Here is an 18,982-nt window from a genome sequence, read left to right as displayed (position 1 = left end):
TCTGTCAGTACAGTGACGATGTAAATGACAAAACTTATCGAACACCTTCCACACATCAAATATTCTCCACACCCTCCGAGGTTTATATCCTTTAAAGTTTTACATTTACTGTGCCCACAAAGATTTACATGGTGGGTGTTGTCGATGAAGCAGAAGACCCTTACTCTTCCGAAACACCTGGTTTTATGCTCTTTATACATTTTCATTATTTTCCATGTAAATCTTTCTTTTCTTCTTCATTTTTTTTATTAGGATTAAAATCACGTGAACAAAACATACCAGTAAAGTGTTCTTCAGCTGTACCAGACACGAGGGAATGTTACCTATGGTTGAATATGTCCACGATCAAGAAAGCTGTTCCCGGCCCCGTACATGCTAATCTCCCAGAGTTACCTCCCTTAGCTCTGTCTCTCGACATGGTATATTTATAAGCTTGACAGCCGAAGAGGAAAGGATTATTCCCGCGCCCTAAACCCAAACTCCGTACTACTATTACCGGTATAGACGTTTCCAACAGGACGCTCTCCAATCTACTCTGAATTAATATCATCTCCTAAGTCCGTATTAGTTGAAACAATAATATATTTGCGGTTTTTTTTCTGCACAATGATAACCGATATTTATAAAGTGATAAGTTAACACATTCGGACACCTCTATGGTAATAATTCGTGCGATCCTATCTGAATCAAATGTATCTCATAATGGAAAAATGTTTATGACCCTCGCTGAAATCGGAAATACAAACATAATGGAACATGACGAATGTCACTGAATGTGTTTGTATTCATCACATAGCTTGTCTTATATTTCACTGGATTCACCTATGTCATATATATGTCAAGTGTAATATACCCAGGAGGGGTTTACACTGGCTGCACCAGTCAGAAATCGATTTAGATTTCTTACTATGGACAACTATCTGATATACTAGTAATGCATGGGACATGGGCAAACAAAATGGCTGCCTTCATTTTTGTCCTCCCCGTTGTTTACTTTAAAACTTTTCAGAATAAAACTTTTGTGTTCCTTGTATCTACAGTTTTATTTAGATGTCATGGTTTTCCTTGTATCTACAGTTTGTTTGGTGTCTCATCGCTTAATGTTGCTTTTCCCCGTTTTCGTTCAAAGAATGCCCTTTGATCCGATTTTACATCTGTTTTAAAATGATGTTGTTTTTCCTTTTGTTTTGGTGTCTTCCTGCTACTGCAATATTGATTATCATTTTTTTAATTTTTTTTTTATGCAGTGTATTTTTATAATTCAGATCAGAAATTTCATCTTTGTCTGTTAATTTGTTTGATTTCTCGTCCTGGCAACAACTTCGATCATATAAAGGTAATGCCCGCAGATTATGCGCCCTTCTTTTATTTCGCTATCAGTATAATGTCACCGATTTGTTTAAAATGCTGTCATGTCCTAAGGCCACATAAAAGTATCTGCTAAAACATTTCTTCCTTGTACGCCGATGATATGAAACATTTCTTTGTGTGCCGGCGTTATGTTTCTTCCTTGTGCGCCGACACTATAAAATCTCACCATTTACACCAACGCTATGGAATTTTATACACCCTGCTGTACTGTAGTTATTCTAAAATATTTCAAAACTATCCATATGATTGGCGATATAAACCATTATCGTGTGATGCTTGAATCTAGGTCTACGCGAAAGAAACCAGCTGGATATGATTTGTATTGTATCCAAGCCTTATTTGTTCCTGGTATTGTTGAGAAAGAGCCTGCCCTACATTATTTTCCTCGCCGTTAAGTTTGTGTGTTTGTGCCATCTTCTGTTTTTGTGAGACTTGGTGTTAAAAGTTGAATAGAAAGTTTGCTGTGAATGTCATAACATCCGATCTAAAAAGGTTATCTGAAATTAAAAATCGAAATTATTTTGTGTGAAGATTTAACATATTCTTGTCGCTTTTTATTTCAGAAACAAAAACACCGCCACCTAACTGTTTCTTCATACTACTCCGAACACTCACAGTTTGCACACGACCCTCCGGGTCACACGTGCGGCCTCCCATGCTGCAACAGTGACCTCTACGTGCACTTGAAAGTTCAAGGTCATCATGCTGGATGCATGGCTATACCATTTCTCCAACGTAAAATCATCGAAGACAATTTCACTTTTAGAAAACACCAACGGAGTTTATTAACTGGCAGACCCATGTTCACCAACTACTTTCATTCTCTGCAGCCACCGAAACCACCCACTCGGAAACCGCTTCCTAAATTTGGAACCACTCGGAATTTGTTTCATCCTGGAGACTCTTCTACAGATCCGGGGAATACGCTTGATCACGAGCTCTGGAAAAATCAAGGACATTTTCTCACTGGAAGGGAGATAACCCTCCCAAGAAATATTAACCAGACCTATGAACAATACCATTTTAAAGATTTTGATTTTGGAGAGAGTGTGGATATTGATACAAGTGATAGTGAAAGTAGTTCCGATTCTTCTTCTGATACGGATTACTACGCCAAGATTCCAAGTATTAAAGAAGAATGTACCGCCGAAATACCACGGTTACCTGATAATCTTATATACCCTTGGGATCTCCTGAAATCGAGAACAGAAAACACCGACGACACAAAACCTGACTACAACGGAACTGATACAACACCCACACAGGTCACAAAAGCTGATTATACCGGAACTGATACAACACCCACTCAAGTAACAAAACCTGATTACAACGGAACTGATACAACACCCTCACAGGTCACAAAACCTGATTACAACGGAACTGATACAACACCCGCACATGTCACAAAACCTGAGTATAATGAGACTGGCATTATAGCCACAATTGCCACAAAACATGTCCATGACGATATTGACACTACAACCACACAGGCCACAAAATCCTGCCATCAGGAAACTGGCACTACGCTCAAATTAGACACAAAACTTGTCCGTAACGAATTTGGCACTACACACACACTTGCCACAAAAGCCGTTCATCAGGAAAGTGACAATAAAACACAGACCATAAGTGACAATAAAACCGTACAGGGCGTAGAAAATGTTATAACTTCCTCGATGTTAAATGGTGTTACCGCCTGGAACATCGTCGGGAATCGTTCAGAATTTTCCGTCGGTGTTACAAAACACGATAACACAGTGTGCCATCAACACCTGTATGTGGGCTCGAGGTCTGACTCGGAATCTCAAACGACGAAACCTGATACGGGTTATTTAAAGGAGACTGATATTCACGGAGATTCTAAAAACACACAAACTGCAGAAGAAAATTCAAATGGTGTGAAGGTTGAAGGGGATTCTCAAAACATGAAATCTGGAAAAGATTTTACAGAAGACATGAAGGCTGGCTCAAAGTCTCACTCAAAAAATTCAGGAAAAGACAATTTTGTGAAAACGACGTTCTGTGTAAATTCTAAAAATATGGAATCAGAAATGAACGGTAAGAAGGTAACTGCTGCGGATGGATATTCTCACAACATGAAATCTGGAAAAGACTTCTCAGACGACGCGGAGACTCATTCAGTGAAGAAATACGGTAATTCACAAAACATGACACCTCAAGGTCACATTTTAAAATCGACAAAAGCCTGCAAAGTTTCGGACAACGATAGACACTGTTTAGAAAATGTTACTCACTTTGGTGAAGATGTTAAAGACAGAGTACCACAACGTCGCAATTTGGCATTGAATACAGGAAGTGACGTCACACATAACACCGGAAAAGGGGAAAATAACATTTATAGTGATGATAAAATTGAGCCAATATATTACGATATTATGTCAGATTTGAAGTTACCTAAATTTGGTGAAATGTCCCGAAATAGATCCCCTAGGTTGAAACGACATAACCGGCATGCCAGTGGAAAGAGTAATAGTTTGCCGGTTTGTACGAAATTAGGTGGGTACGAAACATTAAGTTTTCAAAACAACATGTTTAAAAGTCATCAATTTAAAGCAAACTGGAGACAAAAAATAAGCAACGGAACTCTTACGGATGATGTGAGAAGACACACTTTAGATCGACCAACAAATGTGAACAATATTTCCGTAGCGGTCGATATCCATGTACCAAATGTGACTGTCAAAGAAGGTGACGTGAAAAATGGAATGGATCAAACAGTTTCAAATTCTAAAGCAGAATTCTACATCGGAAACAAAGTGTCGGGATCTAATCAGGCATTTATCCAAGACAAGGGAAGCGAAGAGGTCGGAAAATATGCAAAACCACCACTGCCGAGGGGAGACAAAGAAACATTAATTTTGAATCCACGGATTCATATTGGCGAAAAAACCGAGTCAAACAGCAAAGTGGAAGCACGCAACTCGGCAGAACAGGAGAGCGAGAAAAATGAACTTCATTCCAACAAGAAAGGGTGTGTATCTTCCATCAATCCAACGTGTATCCAGGTAGATGCAGGATTATCGAAATTTACGAATGAAAAATTCCAGGAATGTTCTTCGGATAAGGAAGGTACATATTTGAGGATAAATAGAAGTTTGTTGGACGAAAACGATGATTACGACAAAATGATAGTGAATTCTAGACATCAGAATCCAGTCCCACACAGAAAGACGTTTGATGGGACAGTGGAACTAAACTCCGGAACTGATCGTCCGGAAGGCTATGATATTCCGGATGAGGATGTTTCCCTGACAACACCAACTGATACAATCTCCATTTTGGCAAATCCTAAAGTGGAATGTAAAGAATTCAAGGAGAGACTTGCAGTAATTAACGAAAGTTTTGAAAATGAAGAAGAAATGATGGATCGTGAAAGAGAGAAACAGAAAGACACAACAATTGTCCAGTTGGATCTCAACTCAATTAAAAACAAGGAAATACCAACCGTCACTACAAATGCTAACGTCGACGAAGTTAGAATTCAAGAAAAAAATATTGTGAATCAGGACAAAACATATAAACAAGAAAAATTAGTAACCTGTTATGCTGAAAATCAAAACAATTCCCATGACTTTGTTTCCGGGCCAAAATCTGTTTACGATGAAATACCTATTACTTTAATACTATAGAGTTAGGTCAGATATAATAATTATCAAGCTATATTTAGACTCTCACGTGAATTTCCATTTGATCTGAGATTTAAAAAACGAGTCTATGATTTTTTTTTATTTTAACGGGCCTCTAGTGAGGTAATCTATGTGACGAGTTTCTTAAACACATACAAAACAGAAACAAATTTAAAATCCTTTTTATCACATAATCGATTATTATCGTGGAATATGGACATTTCTACGTGAAACTGGAATATAAATCCCCTCTTATATATTTGTTAATTATGCACGCATTGAACTGCATTCAGATGACATTTATTGGTATATGAATGCCAAATGGATCAGGACAAATTCTATGCAACAAGTTATACCTGCTTCTTCTTTAATTTGCCTTTATCCAGTTGGCATTCATACTGACCATGAATGCCAACTAACAAGCAAATCAATGATTTATGATTTTTGCTTGCTTAGTGTTGAAAAGGGAGATAACTTCCATTGAGTATAGCACTTAAACTATTCCTACGCCTTTGGCAGTTCATGAGCTGGTAATACACAACGGACTTTGGTTTAGACCACAGCATAATTATGATTTGAATATCAGCGTTTGAACATCGGCGAGTCCTAATTTTCTCTGTTCTCACATCTCCAAACGAAAACAAACTCATTTAACTTTGAAACCTCTTGTTAGAAATAACCTGAAACGTTCTCCTTTTTAGCACTCCTTGATGAAAACCAATTTAACTTTCTTTTTCTTCCATTTCTGATGAAAATTAGTTATTTCTTTTTAGGATTTTGTAAGCAACAAATTCAATATTTTAACTTTTTCCACCTTCTACTCTTTTTTTAATGTGAAACAAAGTCGATAGTTTTCTGTTTTTTGTTAGCAACGATTTACCAATCGAAAAGTGAGAGTGTCCTACATGCATCTGTGAGATGATTGTCATGTGAAATTTCAATGTTCTTCATGAAATATCATTCCAATATTTCTGACATTGTATCATACTCTACAACCTTTATCACGAAATAAAGAAAATTAAAGATTTTTTTTTTCATGAGCGTGTTCCTTTTTTATCAAGTGTATTTTGCATTCATCTCCAATAAATAAAGACTACAGCTATGGGAGTTCCGCGACATTATCGTTTTATTTTGGGGCCCTGAATATATAGGTCAATCTGAACTGTCGCTTTATGAAATAACCTGAGAGAGTTACAAAAAATACCTTGAAACATGACAGAAAAAAAGGTGTTTCCACAACAAATGTGGAACCCGCCATGATGTTTCCAGTCACCTCATTTGATGCTTGCCCTGATGTCTCTAGCACCATATATGGCGTCTTCCATGGTGTCTCTAGCACCATATATGGCGTCTTCCATGATGTCTCTAACACCATATATGGTATCCTCCATGATGTCTGTAGCACCATATATGGCGTCTTCCATGGTGTCTCTAGCACCATATATGGCGTCTTCCATGGTGTCTCTAGCACCATATATGGCGTCTTCCATGATGTCTCTAACACCATATATGGTATCCTCCATGATGTCTCTAGCACCATATATGGTGCCCACCATGATGTCTCTAGCACCATGTATGGAGCCCTCCATGATGTCTCTAGCACGATATATGGTATCACCCATGATGTCTCTAGCACCATATATGGTGCCATTCATGATGTCTCTAGCACCATATATGGTGCCCTCCATGATATCTCTAGCACCAACGACCAACGAACCAACCCATATATGGTGAGGCATCCGTCATCAATTCTCCCATCATCACAACATGGTTAGACAAAATAACATCCGTACAAATCAACGATGATTTGTTATCACCAGTTTAAAGGAAAATGGATGTCGTTTATTTATTTATTTATTTATTTATTTATTTATTTATTTATACATAAATATGAGTCATTGCTGAGTCTAAATTTATTTTTTTTATTTCATGCATGAATAAAAAATTATTTATCCATTTTGATATACACATGTATTTCATAGAAATAATGTCACCCTCCTCGATCAAACATCAGTAAGAGCTATATATGTATATATTTATATTGTATTTCAGTCTTTTAAAATGAATTTCCAATGTCCAACTCTCACTTAAACACAGATTTGGATACACATTATAACGAAACCTGGTGTAAAGAGAAAATATTTAAATGTCTGTAATTAAAGGTCTATTGTATTGATAATGATCCGACAAAAGACAGATTTGAATAAACACGTTATTTATAACACTGCTTTTATATGAACACATAATGGGAGTTTTAACTTGACAAATATTGTAGGTCTAGTAAATGGATTTTATTTCATTCCAATATTTCAGCAATGTCCAAACGATCCTTTGAAGAGAGAAACTCTCTATTCACGCTATTGTTACTATATTAGGCTTTTTTATATGAAAGAATAATCAATTCGTTTGTGACATTATAATGTACTGTAACAACATACAGATTGTATTCTATGGTATCAATGTCATAAAATGCTGACATGTGCTAGACAAAGTTTAGACCCACGTGACGTCATAGACATGCTCTAGACAACGTTCACTCGGAACTCCTCGAATGTGACTAATGTGAAGCACACCCGAGGAGTTCCGAGTGCTTACATCCGAGGTGTTGTGAAGCACACCCGAGGGGTTCCGAGTGAGACAACGTTTGGACCAACGTGACGTCATAGACATGTGCTAAACAACGTTTTGACCCACGTGACGTCATGGTTTGTTAGCGATCTAGATATTTTATGCATCGTCGCTGCTGTTCTGAAATGAAATTTCCTGTAAATCTTGATCCAGGCGAAGCCGAAACTATAACACATAAAAAAACACGCAAACAAACAAAAATACAAAAAGAACCAAAACAAAAGTAAACAACCGTCATTTACTTAATGAAATATTTAGCTTATGGTAACAATTTGTGTTAAATTCCGCATTTAACAAGAAGTGGACAAGAAACATATTAAGGGAGATTCTGTCGGTCGTATAACTAAAGACACAAGTCTTTAGCCTGGTGTATGTATAAAACACCTTGTAAATCGCTGTAAGTAGGTCTCACATGGTTTCAATGCCCAGGTCTTTATGACTGTTATTGTGTGGGGGAGCTAAGTCGGACCGAGTAAGGTGTAAGGTCAAAGATAAATAAAGACTGTAGTTGTATACACCTATATGTACATACACACGCGTCATTAGATTTTAACTCTCGTTAAATTTGTTTAAACCGTAAAAAACATAATTAGTCTAGATATGTTTTACCTTTCGCTAATTTAGATTATCGTCTGTTGATCGAAGCTATTTTCTGTGCCAATTAGATGTATAATGAATATATCGAAACTTCTATGGAAAGGCACGCACCTTGGCGACAGTGTGTAGACCGCACAATTGCAGGGAAACCGGTAGATAGTAATTATCGATAGGGTAGGTGTCCGGGTATTTATATACGGGTGTTTAAAGCCCGGATTACCGCGGTGTACATTTGATATACGTGTTTGTGTTATCAGGGAGATTCTGTCGATCATGTAGAGGAGAATATGTTGCAGGTGCGACTAAAACACGTGTAGAGACAGGTAAGTAACCCAACGTTCATTACTTACAGCATATATATATGTATTAGAAATTCTACGTGAAGATCGTAATTCAGCACATACTATTTATTCATAATAGTAACTATCATTATATATGGTATGTATGTTCCAACATGTCTAAGTGTGACAATTAGTAGTTTGATTTCCTTTCTGTATACATGTCATATCTAACAAACACTTCCCCCCTCTCCCCTCCCCTTCCCTCCCCCCTCCCCACCCGAAAACTTCTACTCTATCTTAAGCCTCTCATCCCCATTCCATGTAGTGGCAGCATAAAGTATAGTGTATTCTACTATATAAATGTTTTTTCCAACATGTATAATTATAGAATATTATCCGTTGGTGATCAAACCTAGTCTAACGTCTAACTTTTAAAAAAGGCAGCCACCCCCGCCCCAGAGAGAGAGAGAGAGAGAGAGAGAGAGAGAGAGAGAGAGAGAGAGAGAGAGAGAGAGAGAGAGAGAGAGAGAGTAGAAGACTGACATACATACGGACAGATAGGCCGACACACGGACGGACAAACAGACAGAAAGAAAGCCAGACAGAGGGCACCCTTGCCACATTCTCACATTCTCACATATCCACTGTCATACTGCAGATAATTGTCACCATTCCACTTCCTTGATACAGCTGCATGCCATATCAAACACCAGGATACAGAAGACTTACTCTGTCTACCCTTGTCATCAGGATGTCCATGAATAATGTATATACACATTAGCAGTATTCACCAGTGGCCGTTTGAAGGTGTTTTTCGCACGTATATACCAGGTTCATCTAACGTTCAATATTCAACGTGACAAATCAGAACGGAATTTTGTTTCTAATTTCAAATGCAATTAATTATTCACAACCAATAAAATTGCATAATACACACGCACGTGCACACACACACACATATACAGAGAGACGCATAGCCAGGTACCACACAAACAGGGACGTATATAATACATAGTTAACTTAATAAGAACTTGATAGTCTTTCCGTCTAAACAAGTCCTGTGCTGCATGATATAAGTAATTATGTATGGCCGTATTTAGACAAAGCGTATATATATATATCTCACTCTCGGAGTAGATAAACTCACCCATACATTTAACACATATAATTTACATTCCACGTACAAGTGATATTTAATTGCTTTGTGACAGATATTCTAGCAAGTGAAAAGCCTTGCTCGATAGTATATATGTCAAACTCTATCATCAGAAAATTAGCTTAATTTTAAAAACGAGTTCATAGGAAAACCGCATCTATGTACGAGAAATCGTCATATCTCGGATTTAGACTCTCAATGAATACCTTCCATCCGGGAGATTTATTTTTTTTATTCAAAATAAGTCAACCGTGGACTTATATATTAGGAGAGTTATTCATACGTTAATGGATTGTAAATAAGGAATTTATTTCATCTAAATTATCAGTCAAATCTATGAGCTTAAAGCGGGTAGGATTTTGTCTATATGCATTTACTTAAAGTACCTCTGTTAAAAGAGGATATACTTGTACAATAATGAAAACGCCATGTCCACGGAAAATATAACAGTTTGTGATTTCTCTAGAATCTTAGGATTCATAAACTTTTCAAATAAGATCCATATGTATTTGATGTTTATACCTTTTTAAAATCAAAATAAAGAAAAGTCATTTTAAAAAAGTACTTGAAAAATGAAAATAAAAGTATAGAAATAAACAAACAAAAAACCAAAACCAGAAAATAAAAACAAAAACAAAAACAAAAAATAATAAAACAAGAAATATCGTTGATTTGTTTTAATGCCTTTCTAAAAGCTCTGGATATTAGCGACAATAAATGAGATAGTTCAGATCTACACCTATTTTTGTTGTACAACAAAAGGGTAACAATAACAAGCTTTAACATGGAGTTAGATCTCCTGGGTCGAACATGGTTAAATCTGGTAGTGATAAGACGAGGTGACAGGCAGATCTCACCATTGTTATAAATGAAAGGGTTTGTTTTTCAAAGTGAAAATGTATGTTTAAATATCCTTCTTATCTCAATCAGTAACACAGTATTACTTATCTTAAGATTGTAAAAGTGATATTGGCAATGCTGGCACAATATCAAGAGAATGTTCAGTGTACAGAGTGACAACGACTAGACAAAATAATATCGAAACTATTTACTTTTACCTTATAGTCAAACAAAGAATTAAACTGTATTATCAAGCTGTTTTGTCCTTCTAGGACTTGTCGTTGCAAAGGGCTGAAATCAATGTGAAAATGTAGGAAGATGTATAGGACCCATTAATCAATGAACGTGCATGAGATAGACAACTGACATTGTAATAACCCCATAACGGTGTACTAACTCAATAACTTAATGGACGGACCCATTGAGCACGGACGGTGTACTGACACGGACGGTGTACTGACTCAATAATTAAATGGACGGACCTATTTAGCATGGACGGTGTACTGACTCAATATACAATGGACGGACATATTGAGTGCGGACGGTCTACTAACTCAATAATTCAATGGACAGACATATCGAGCACGAACGGTGTACTAAAGCAATAATTCCATAGACAGACATATAGAGTACGGACGGTGTACTTACTCAATAATTCAATGGACAGACATATAGAGTACGGACGGTGTACTTACTCAATAATTCAATGGACAGACATATAGAGTACGGACGGTGTACTTACTCAATAATTCAATGGACAGACATATTGAGCACGGACGACGACATGACACTCGGGTCAACTGAATTATATCATTTTGATACGGTGAATGTTTCAGTAATATTCCCGAATGAATGAATGAATGAACGAACGAACGAAGATTTATCTACAGTTGAACGGATGGACGAATACAAACATTAAAGTAAGATTTTGATGACGTCTTTCTGGAACCAATTAACTTTTCTCTGCACGTCATGACTTTACAGATTTTAATCACGAGTTACGTCCCTTGGCACAGTACGCTTACAAGAACCTCGTGTTAATTGTGTTGAAAAGCATACCCTAAACCTATAACTGACAAAAGCCTCTCGTAATCTTGCCTCCACTGGCGATATTTATATCTACTAAGAATTTTTATCTTTGGGTATTTTTTAGTCTGATGATTCAATAAATTACACGAGATCTTCACGTGATGTTTAAACTTTTACTATGTTGATATACGTGAAAACTGATGTTTTTAGATGAACTTATATCATTTTATCATTTGTCAAAAGCTTTAAAAATATGTGGCTAGTTACCTAGCTGTTAAAGAGATAGTGCACGTGGTCTGGAGGGGATCTAATTAGATGGCTCCGTGTAAAAATTCAAACAACTATACACGAATGTATTGAATTTTAATGATGATTTCAAGTGACTGACTTTGATATAGTTTTACTGAATCGTTACCCAGCTCATGAACAAGGGTAAAAATTAGAAATGAAAGAGAATTATTGTTCATTTCGAATCTGAGCTTCATCGGAAACCCAAGAAAGAAGCGACGACATTCTCAAAAAAATAAATGTGTTATATACATGAAGATATGGGATGAATTTGAAGTTGCCGAATTAGCTCTTTACATGTAGTTTTGTAGTTTTCATTTAAATCATTTTATACCAATATTTCTACCATTTTTTCTGCTGATGTGAAGACAGGGGTCAACGGAGGACGCAGGCAATGTTTCGAATTTCCGTTGCATTGTCTCAAACGTATTTTCAGTTCATCAGTATAAAAGTATTTTTCAGTTTTAAAGAAATATTTACTGTAGTGATAAGACGATACATGGACTTTAATGTTTTTAAAGTTTAAAGTTGTAACTACGATACTTAAAAGAGTAGAAAAGAAACCTAGCAGAAAAATTAAAACCTGATTCAGAATTCCTGTAATTAACCGCAGATTAAAAATTACAGAAAATTGAAGCTCGTTTCCTCTTTCCGCAAAGATGATGGTTTCAGCATGTCTCTCGTGGTACCAACATTCCGGAGAATAAACATTAGTCCACAGAAATTGATAGTAAATGGGGACCAAAAGATCGGTACCACAGTATAATTTTTGGCCGCCATTTTGAAATGTCCACTCCGGACCGTGTACACGAAAGCGATCTGAACAGTTACATAATGCAAGATATTTAACAAAAGGTATACGGCTTCATTTCCTTCTATGTATATCATTCATTCTTATTTTCATACAAGAAATATTTTCACAAAACATTAAAGATTGAATAAAAACCTTTCCTTCTTTCTTTTCAGAATGTCCGAGTATTTTGCATGGAGAACGGTGAATGCTTGCTTGTATCACGGTTTGGCGATGTTTGAGAACAGGTGGCGTTATTTCGTGTAATAAACATGTCACGAAAGAAAATAAAGAAGCTTCTCGCCGCGGTTGCTATGGTGACGTTTCTTGTGTTGATATGCATGATCACGTGGTCTTACGACGGTGGATTGCTTTATTATAACGGTAATCAAATACCGCCACAGAAACAGGTACCTCTGTTGAAAATGGTGACGTCACCGACAGGACGTAAAACGTCATTACTTGAAATGGCTGATGATTACGTAGTGCCCAACATTGTACACTTCACGTGGATCGGAGAACGAGTGTATTTACAATTTCATCATTTCCTGAGTATAAAGTCGGCGGCCATTTTTATTCGTCCGGATCACATCTACCTCCATTGTGACTATGACCCTGTTGGTAATTGGTGGCAGACCCTTCGGAAACTCATCAAAATAGAAGTGATCAGGACTTATCCGTCAACTTCCATATTTGGTCACAGGGTGAAACGCCCTGAACACAAATCCGACCTCATCCGTCTTGATGTCTTAAAGGAACAAGGTGGAATATTTCTTGAAAATGACGTCATTGTGTTAAAGTCCTTTGACCCATTAAGAAAATATGACTTTACAATGGGTTTGGAGTATCACGGATCACCGGGCAGACTAAATAACGGAATCATCGTCTCTAAGAAAAACGCAACATTTTTGAATATTTGGCGGGAAACATATCATAATTTTACAGAGAGAGAATGGGACCAACATAGTTCAATTATACCTTACAACTTACAGTATCAATTCCCGCACTTAATACACGTTGAGGAAAGGACCCTGAATTATCCAAGCGGTCCCGACCGCCATCTTATTTACAGAGATATATATGATTGGAATGAGAACTATGCCATACATCTTTGGTATGAACTGCACGCGCTCACGCACTCACCGAAAGATATAAAATCCATGAACACGACCTTCGGACAAATCGCTCGGTATGTGTATTACAATACCACGAAACTGATGCCATAGATTATGTTGGCGGCAGGCAGATGTGTGTTACTGCCATCTCGGGTAAATCATACAATCAAGTCCGAAAATGATACCTCGTGTTTCCCTATATCTTATTTATAATACTCAATCAATTGACAATGTTCGTGAATGATTGTAAAAGAGTCTATTTTCATATTTGTTGAATAATTATTTTAATTTATTGAATAAAATCGTTATGGACTTTGGAGTTAATATCATTCTTCTCGTCATAAATATGATTAGCGGGTAGGAATCTCTTTCCCGACCTAATGTCGACATTGCGACATAGCGACATAGCGACAATGTGATGAAATGATAATACGACGAGATACATTTCGTCTACCTTTCTCCTATCCGGTTCACCAACCCGTATTGCACTCTCGCTCTCTTTCGGATGTCTTTTCGCATTTTTATTATTTCGGTGCCCCGTCCTTTTATTTCTTATTGTCGCATTCTCGATTACCCGATGTCTGGTATTGTCGCTTTGTCGCCGTCTGTTCTAGAACGGTCGGGATTGTTATTATAACTACCTTCAGTCATCAACAATGCACATCTGACCACAAAATATGCACTGTTAACCCATTGTTTATGCTTAACAACCAAATTAGATATTTGAGAACTACAAACGTCTTTTATTTATGATAATGACTAGTCCTCAAAGAAAGAACCATGATAGTGATATCGGAATAAGGAGGAAAACAACAAAACAACAAAACCGCCTACCTTTACTGTAGATAAATAAATATACTAATTTCATTTCTGATTTTGAAGTATATTGAGCAAAATCATCATTTGAATTTTTTCCGATACTTTCAAATAGCAACAACATAAATATATAATGTATAATGATAATGATGACTTCAAAAACTCGAAATTAAGTACAGGTAATGTAGACAAAATGTAGTTAATTATTCGGAAATATTTATAAGTATATGTTGTAAAACTTACCTGTATACAGATAAGTACAGAAGTAACGATGGGAAGGCACCGAGATGATGGACTTTAACAAGTCGTCGTGGCCGAGTGGTTAAGGCGATAGACTAGAAATCTATTGGGGTCTCCCCGCGCAGGTTCGAATCCTGCCGACGACGTTAGATTTTTTATACTGCGCCATTTAACTGAAATCCATTTACCCAAAATGTGAATATAAGAAATCAGCGCGTTATGCTCCCAGATCGAAAAATCGGGGGTATATTGCATCTATGCTGTCTGTTTGTCGATTATCACGTGACCTTGACCGTGATCTATGACCTACATTTGAAAAAAAAGTTAAACATTGCACAATGGAGACGTAAGTGTTTTACAACTTTAGAATTTTGTTACAACCGTTTCATAAAAAACACTTGTTTATCATTTAATAATTCTAGAAAATGAATATCATTGTAAAACGGTGACGGAGAGAGTCTTGTTTTAATGATAACATTATTTATATGTATGTTACGATGACTGGAATCCGATTTACAATGATATTGTATCATATTATAATATTACAATGATATTCATTTTCTAGAATTATTAAATGATAAACAAGTGTTTTTTATGAAAAAATATGCCTCCGGTTGCAACAAAATTATGAAGTGGAAATTTAAACTGCATTGTGTAAGACATATGCTACTTGTATGCACACGTTTTAAAACACTTACGTCTCCATTGTGCAATAGTTGAGGCCAATGTTTAACTTTTTTCAAATGTAGGTCAAAGGTCACGGTCAAAGTCACATGGTCAAAACTTTTGAAGCTACCAGAAAGGTCTTGTCACAAGAAACACACATGCCAGAAATGAAATCCCAACCTCTTACGGTGTAATATGTATGGGCAAGGTTTATGTTGATAATCGACAAACAGACAGCACAGATACAATATGCTCCCAATTATTCGATCATGGAGCATAAAACACTTTTCACATTTACAGTATAAATGAGTTTCAGTTAAATGGCGCAGTATAAAAAAATCTAAGCGTCGTCGGCAGGATTCGAACCTGCGCGGGGAGACCCCAATAGATTTCTAGTCTATCGCCTTAACCACTCGGCCACGACGACTTGGCATACAATATTATTCCATTGTATTTACTGTAACTCTCCAACTTGTCGTTTTATTTAAATAATTATGTGATGTATAATTAATTAATTGTATGTTAGCCTTAGTTACCTACACGTAGTGTCTCCGTGAACGTGATATAAAGGTGTTTTCTGAATCACTTAACTTTCATTATATACACAGTATAATGTGTCAAATCGCTAATTTACTTATGAAAAAGTTACAACGATTTTAAAACGACTTAGTATTTTTTTCAGATAAAATGATTGACATTCTTTAAAAGAAATGATTGAAATGAATGTCTTCAAAGACTTTTAAATGACAAGGTGAGTTTTAATATACAAAGAAATAATGTCCCAAAACTGCTGGCACAGACAGGCAAAAACCAGGAAAATGTCAGAGGAAAATTCATATGCTGACTTTTTTCACAAAGATTATGAATGTAGGTTAAAGTAATTTGATTATACCGAAAGGAAATCGACATCTTATGTACCAAAATTGTTTATTTTACCATCATTATCATTACAATACTTAACAAAACATTTGTGATTTAAACAATAAGTGTTATGAGCGATTTCACTTCTGTGTGATGACAGGGATTTTTTCTATTTCTTTAATAGGTTTTTGTAACATCGTTTTAAGAATCTCTGTTAACACGAACTATAAATAGTATGCTTACGGTGACTATTGAAATCTAAACTCAGTATGATTTGTGGGCTAACTTCAATATCTCGAGGATGGTCGTTACTCTAGTGACATGTCTATAACGACTGAAAAATTAAAAACTCGAGATGTTTTGTCTGACTTCAATATCTCGAGGATTGCTCTGACTTGAGTTCCATCTACGGTAAAAGTAATTCATAAAAAAAAAACTTTCCAGACCGAGGTAGGAATCAAAATAGCTCTATTTATAGAACATGTTTGTACTGTGTAACCTAAGATATAAGGTGTATGATTCTATCCCTGTTCGAGGCGATTTGGGATTCACGGGAAGCTGAGGTCGCCCCGCCCACTGTGCTTTCCGCATGATGTTCAGTGGTGTAGCCACCAGCCTCAACCAATAGACCCTGATTCATGTGTCTTATCTGATTGTGGACGTCAACGAATTGTTCATATTATTAATTACAGTGAGATTACGCATATAATTTAATGCATCTGACAATAATCGAAAGTACAAAAAATATTCCGTCGTCGGCAGGATTCGAACCTGCGCGGGGAGACCCCAATAGATTTCTAGTCTATCGCCTTAACCACTCGGCCACGACGACTTGATATATGTAATGGTATGACAACTGTCTGTCTGATGATATGAAAGATAATGAATATTTATTTCTTAAATCTACAATTCACTTTCCCATGAAACTGGTATACGGACAACCTGTACTGTCGTCGTTGTGTCATTGAACAAGACACTGTTCAGGATGGCTGGCGACGGCCTCCCGTGTGTTGTTCGGTGATATAGCCACCAGCCGTTTATCACATCAGATAGTTAGAACTCTTCTCTTTAAATCTGAATATTAAAATGCTGATTTTAATGCGTTCATTTAGATTCAAATAAAAAACATTTGAAGTGGAAAAATATCATTTGTATAAAACATATTATTTGAATTTCTCTAAATCCAAATTGATCATTTATTGAATACAAAAGACAATAAAAAAAATTGAATTCAAATAAGTCATTTTGAAATTTGAAACATAAAACTATAATATATGAATAAAAAGGCACTTGACATGCTATCTACTAAGATACTTAATTGAATTCCAATCCGTCAAATTGACGATAACGTGGATGAGGGGTGGGGCGGGTTGGGTGTGCGTAGAGGCGTGAGGTGGATTAGGGGGTGGGGCGGGTTGGGTGTGCGTAGAGGCGTGAGGTGGATTAGGGGGTGGGTAAGGTTGGGTGTGCATAGAGGCGTGGGATGGATTAGGGGTTGGGTAAGGTTGGGTGTGCGTAGAGGCGTGGGATGGATTAGGGGTTGGGTAAGGTTGGGTGTGCGTAGAGGCGTTGGATGGATTAGGGGGTGGGTAAGGTTTGGAGTGCGTAGAGGCGTGGGATGGATTAGGGGGTGGGTAAGGTTGGGTGTGCATAGAGGCGTGAGGTGTATTAGGGGGTGGGTAAGGTTGGGTGTGCGTGGAGGCGTGAGGTGGATTAGGGGGTGGGTAAGGTTGGGTGTGCGTGGAGGCGTGAGGTGGATTAGGGGGTGAGTAAGGTTGGGTGTGCGTAGAGGATTAGGGGTTGGGTAAGGTTGGGTGTGCGTAGAGGATTAGGGGTTGGGTAAGGTTGGGTGTGCGTGGAGGTGTGAGATAGATTAGGGGATAGGTAAGGTTGGGTGTGCGTAGAGGATTAGGGGGTGGGTAAGTTTGGATGTGCGTGGAGGTGTGAGGTGGATAAGGGGGTGGGTAAGGGTGGGTGTGCGTTTAGGCGTGAAGTGGATTAGGGGAGTGGGTAAGGTTGGGTGTGCGTAGAGGCCTGAGATGGATTAGGGGATAGGTAAGGTTGGGTGTGCGTAGAGGATTAGGGGGTTGGTAAGGTTGGGTATGCGCGGAGGCGTAAGCTGGATTAGGGGGTGGGTAAGGTTGGGTGTGCGTGGAGGCGTGAGGTGGATTAGGGGATAGGTAAGGTTGGGTGTGCGTAGAGGATTAGGGGGTGGGTAAGGTTGGGTGTGCGTGGAGGCGTGAGGTGAAACTTGAATAAAGACCTCTTTGATTAAAATCAGCATTTTAATATTCAGATGTAAAGCGAAGTGTTCTAATAATCTGATAAACGAATGGTGGCTATTTCACCGAACAACACACGGGAGGCCGTCGCAAGTCTTTCTGAACAGTGTCTTGTTCAATGACACAACGACGACAGTACAGATTGTCCGTATACCAGTTTCATGGGAAAGTGAATTGACAGTTGTCATACCATTACATATATCAAGTCGTCGTGGCCGAGTGGTTAAGGCGATAGACTAGAAATCTATTGGGGTCTCCCCGCGCAGGTTCGAATCCTGCCGACGACGCTATACATTTTTGTATCAGCTTTTCTCAAATAATGTCCGACTTTCGATTATCGAAAGATGAATAAAGTTATATGCGTAATCTCACTTT

General features: G+C 37.5%; 1 protein-coding gene and 4 non-coding genes across 5 annotated transcripts; 3 read left to right on the top strand and 2 right to left on the bottom strand.

The window, feature by feature from the left end:
- Positions 1–12,899: 12,899 nt before the first annotated feature.
- LOC132555922 (uncharacterized) lies at positions 12,900–13,853 on the top strand. The gene has a single exon (XM_060220300.1). The coding sequence runs from the start codon at positions 12,900–12,902 to the stop codon at positions 13,851–13,853; it is 954 nt and encodes a 317-aa protein (XP_060076283.1).
- A 1,009-nt stretch (positions 13,854–14,862) lies between these two features.
- On the top strand, positions 14,863–14,944 carry Trnas-aga (transfer RNA serine (anticodon AGA)). Its single transcript has one exon. It is a non-coding gene; the product is annotated as a tRNA-Ser (tRNA).
- An 865-nt stretch (positions 14,945–15,809) lies between these two features.
- Trnas-aga (transfer RNA serine (anticodon AGA)) lies at positions 15,810–15,891 on the bottom strand. Its single transcript has one exon. It is a non-coding gene; the product is annotated as a tRNA-Ser (tRNA).
- Positions 15,892–17,075: 1,184 nt separating this feature from the next.
- Positions 17,076–17,157, bottom strand: Trnas-aga (transfer RNA serine (anticodon AGA)). Its single transcript has one exon. It is a non-coding gene; the product is annotated as a tRNA-Ser (tRNA).
- A 1,655-nt stretch (positions 17,158–18,812) lies between these two features.
- Trnas-aga (transfer RNA serine (anticodon AGA)) lies at positions 18,813–18,894 on the top strand. The gene has a single exon. It is a non-coding gene; the product is annotated as a tRNA-Ser (tRNA).
- The last annotated feature ends 88 nt before the right edge of the window (positions 18,895–18,982 follow it).

Source organism: Ylistrum balloti, unplaced genomic scaffold (assembly GCF_031769215.1).
Source record: "Ylistrum balloti isolate Yb309-2 unplaced genomic scaffold, AGI_CSIRO_Ybal_v1 Utg370528, whole genome shotgun sequence".
NCBI classification, from domain to species: domain Eukaryota; kingdom Metazoa; phylum Mollusca; class Bivalvia; order Pectinida; family Pectinidae; genus Ylistrum; species Ylistrum balloti.
The sequence above is the reverse complement of the archived record's forward strand: the minus strand, read 5'-3'. Positions and strand labels throughout refer to the sequence as shown.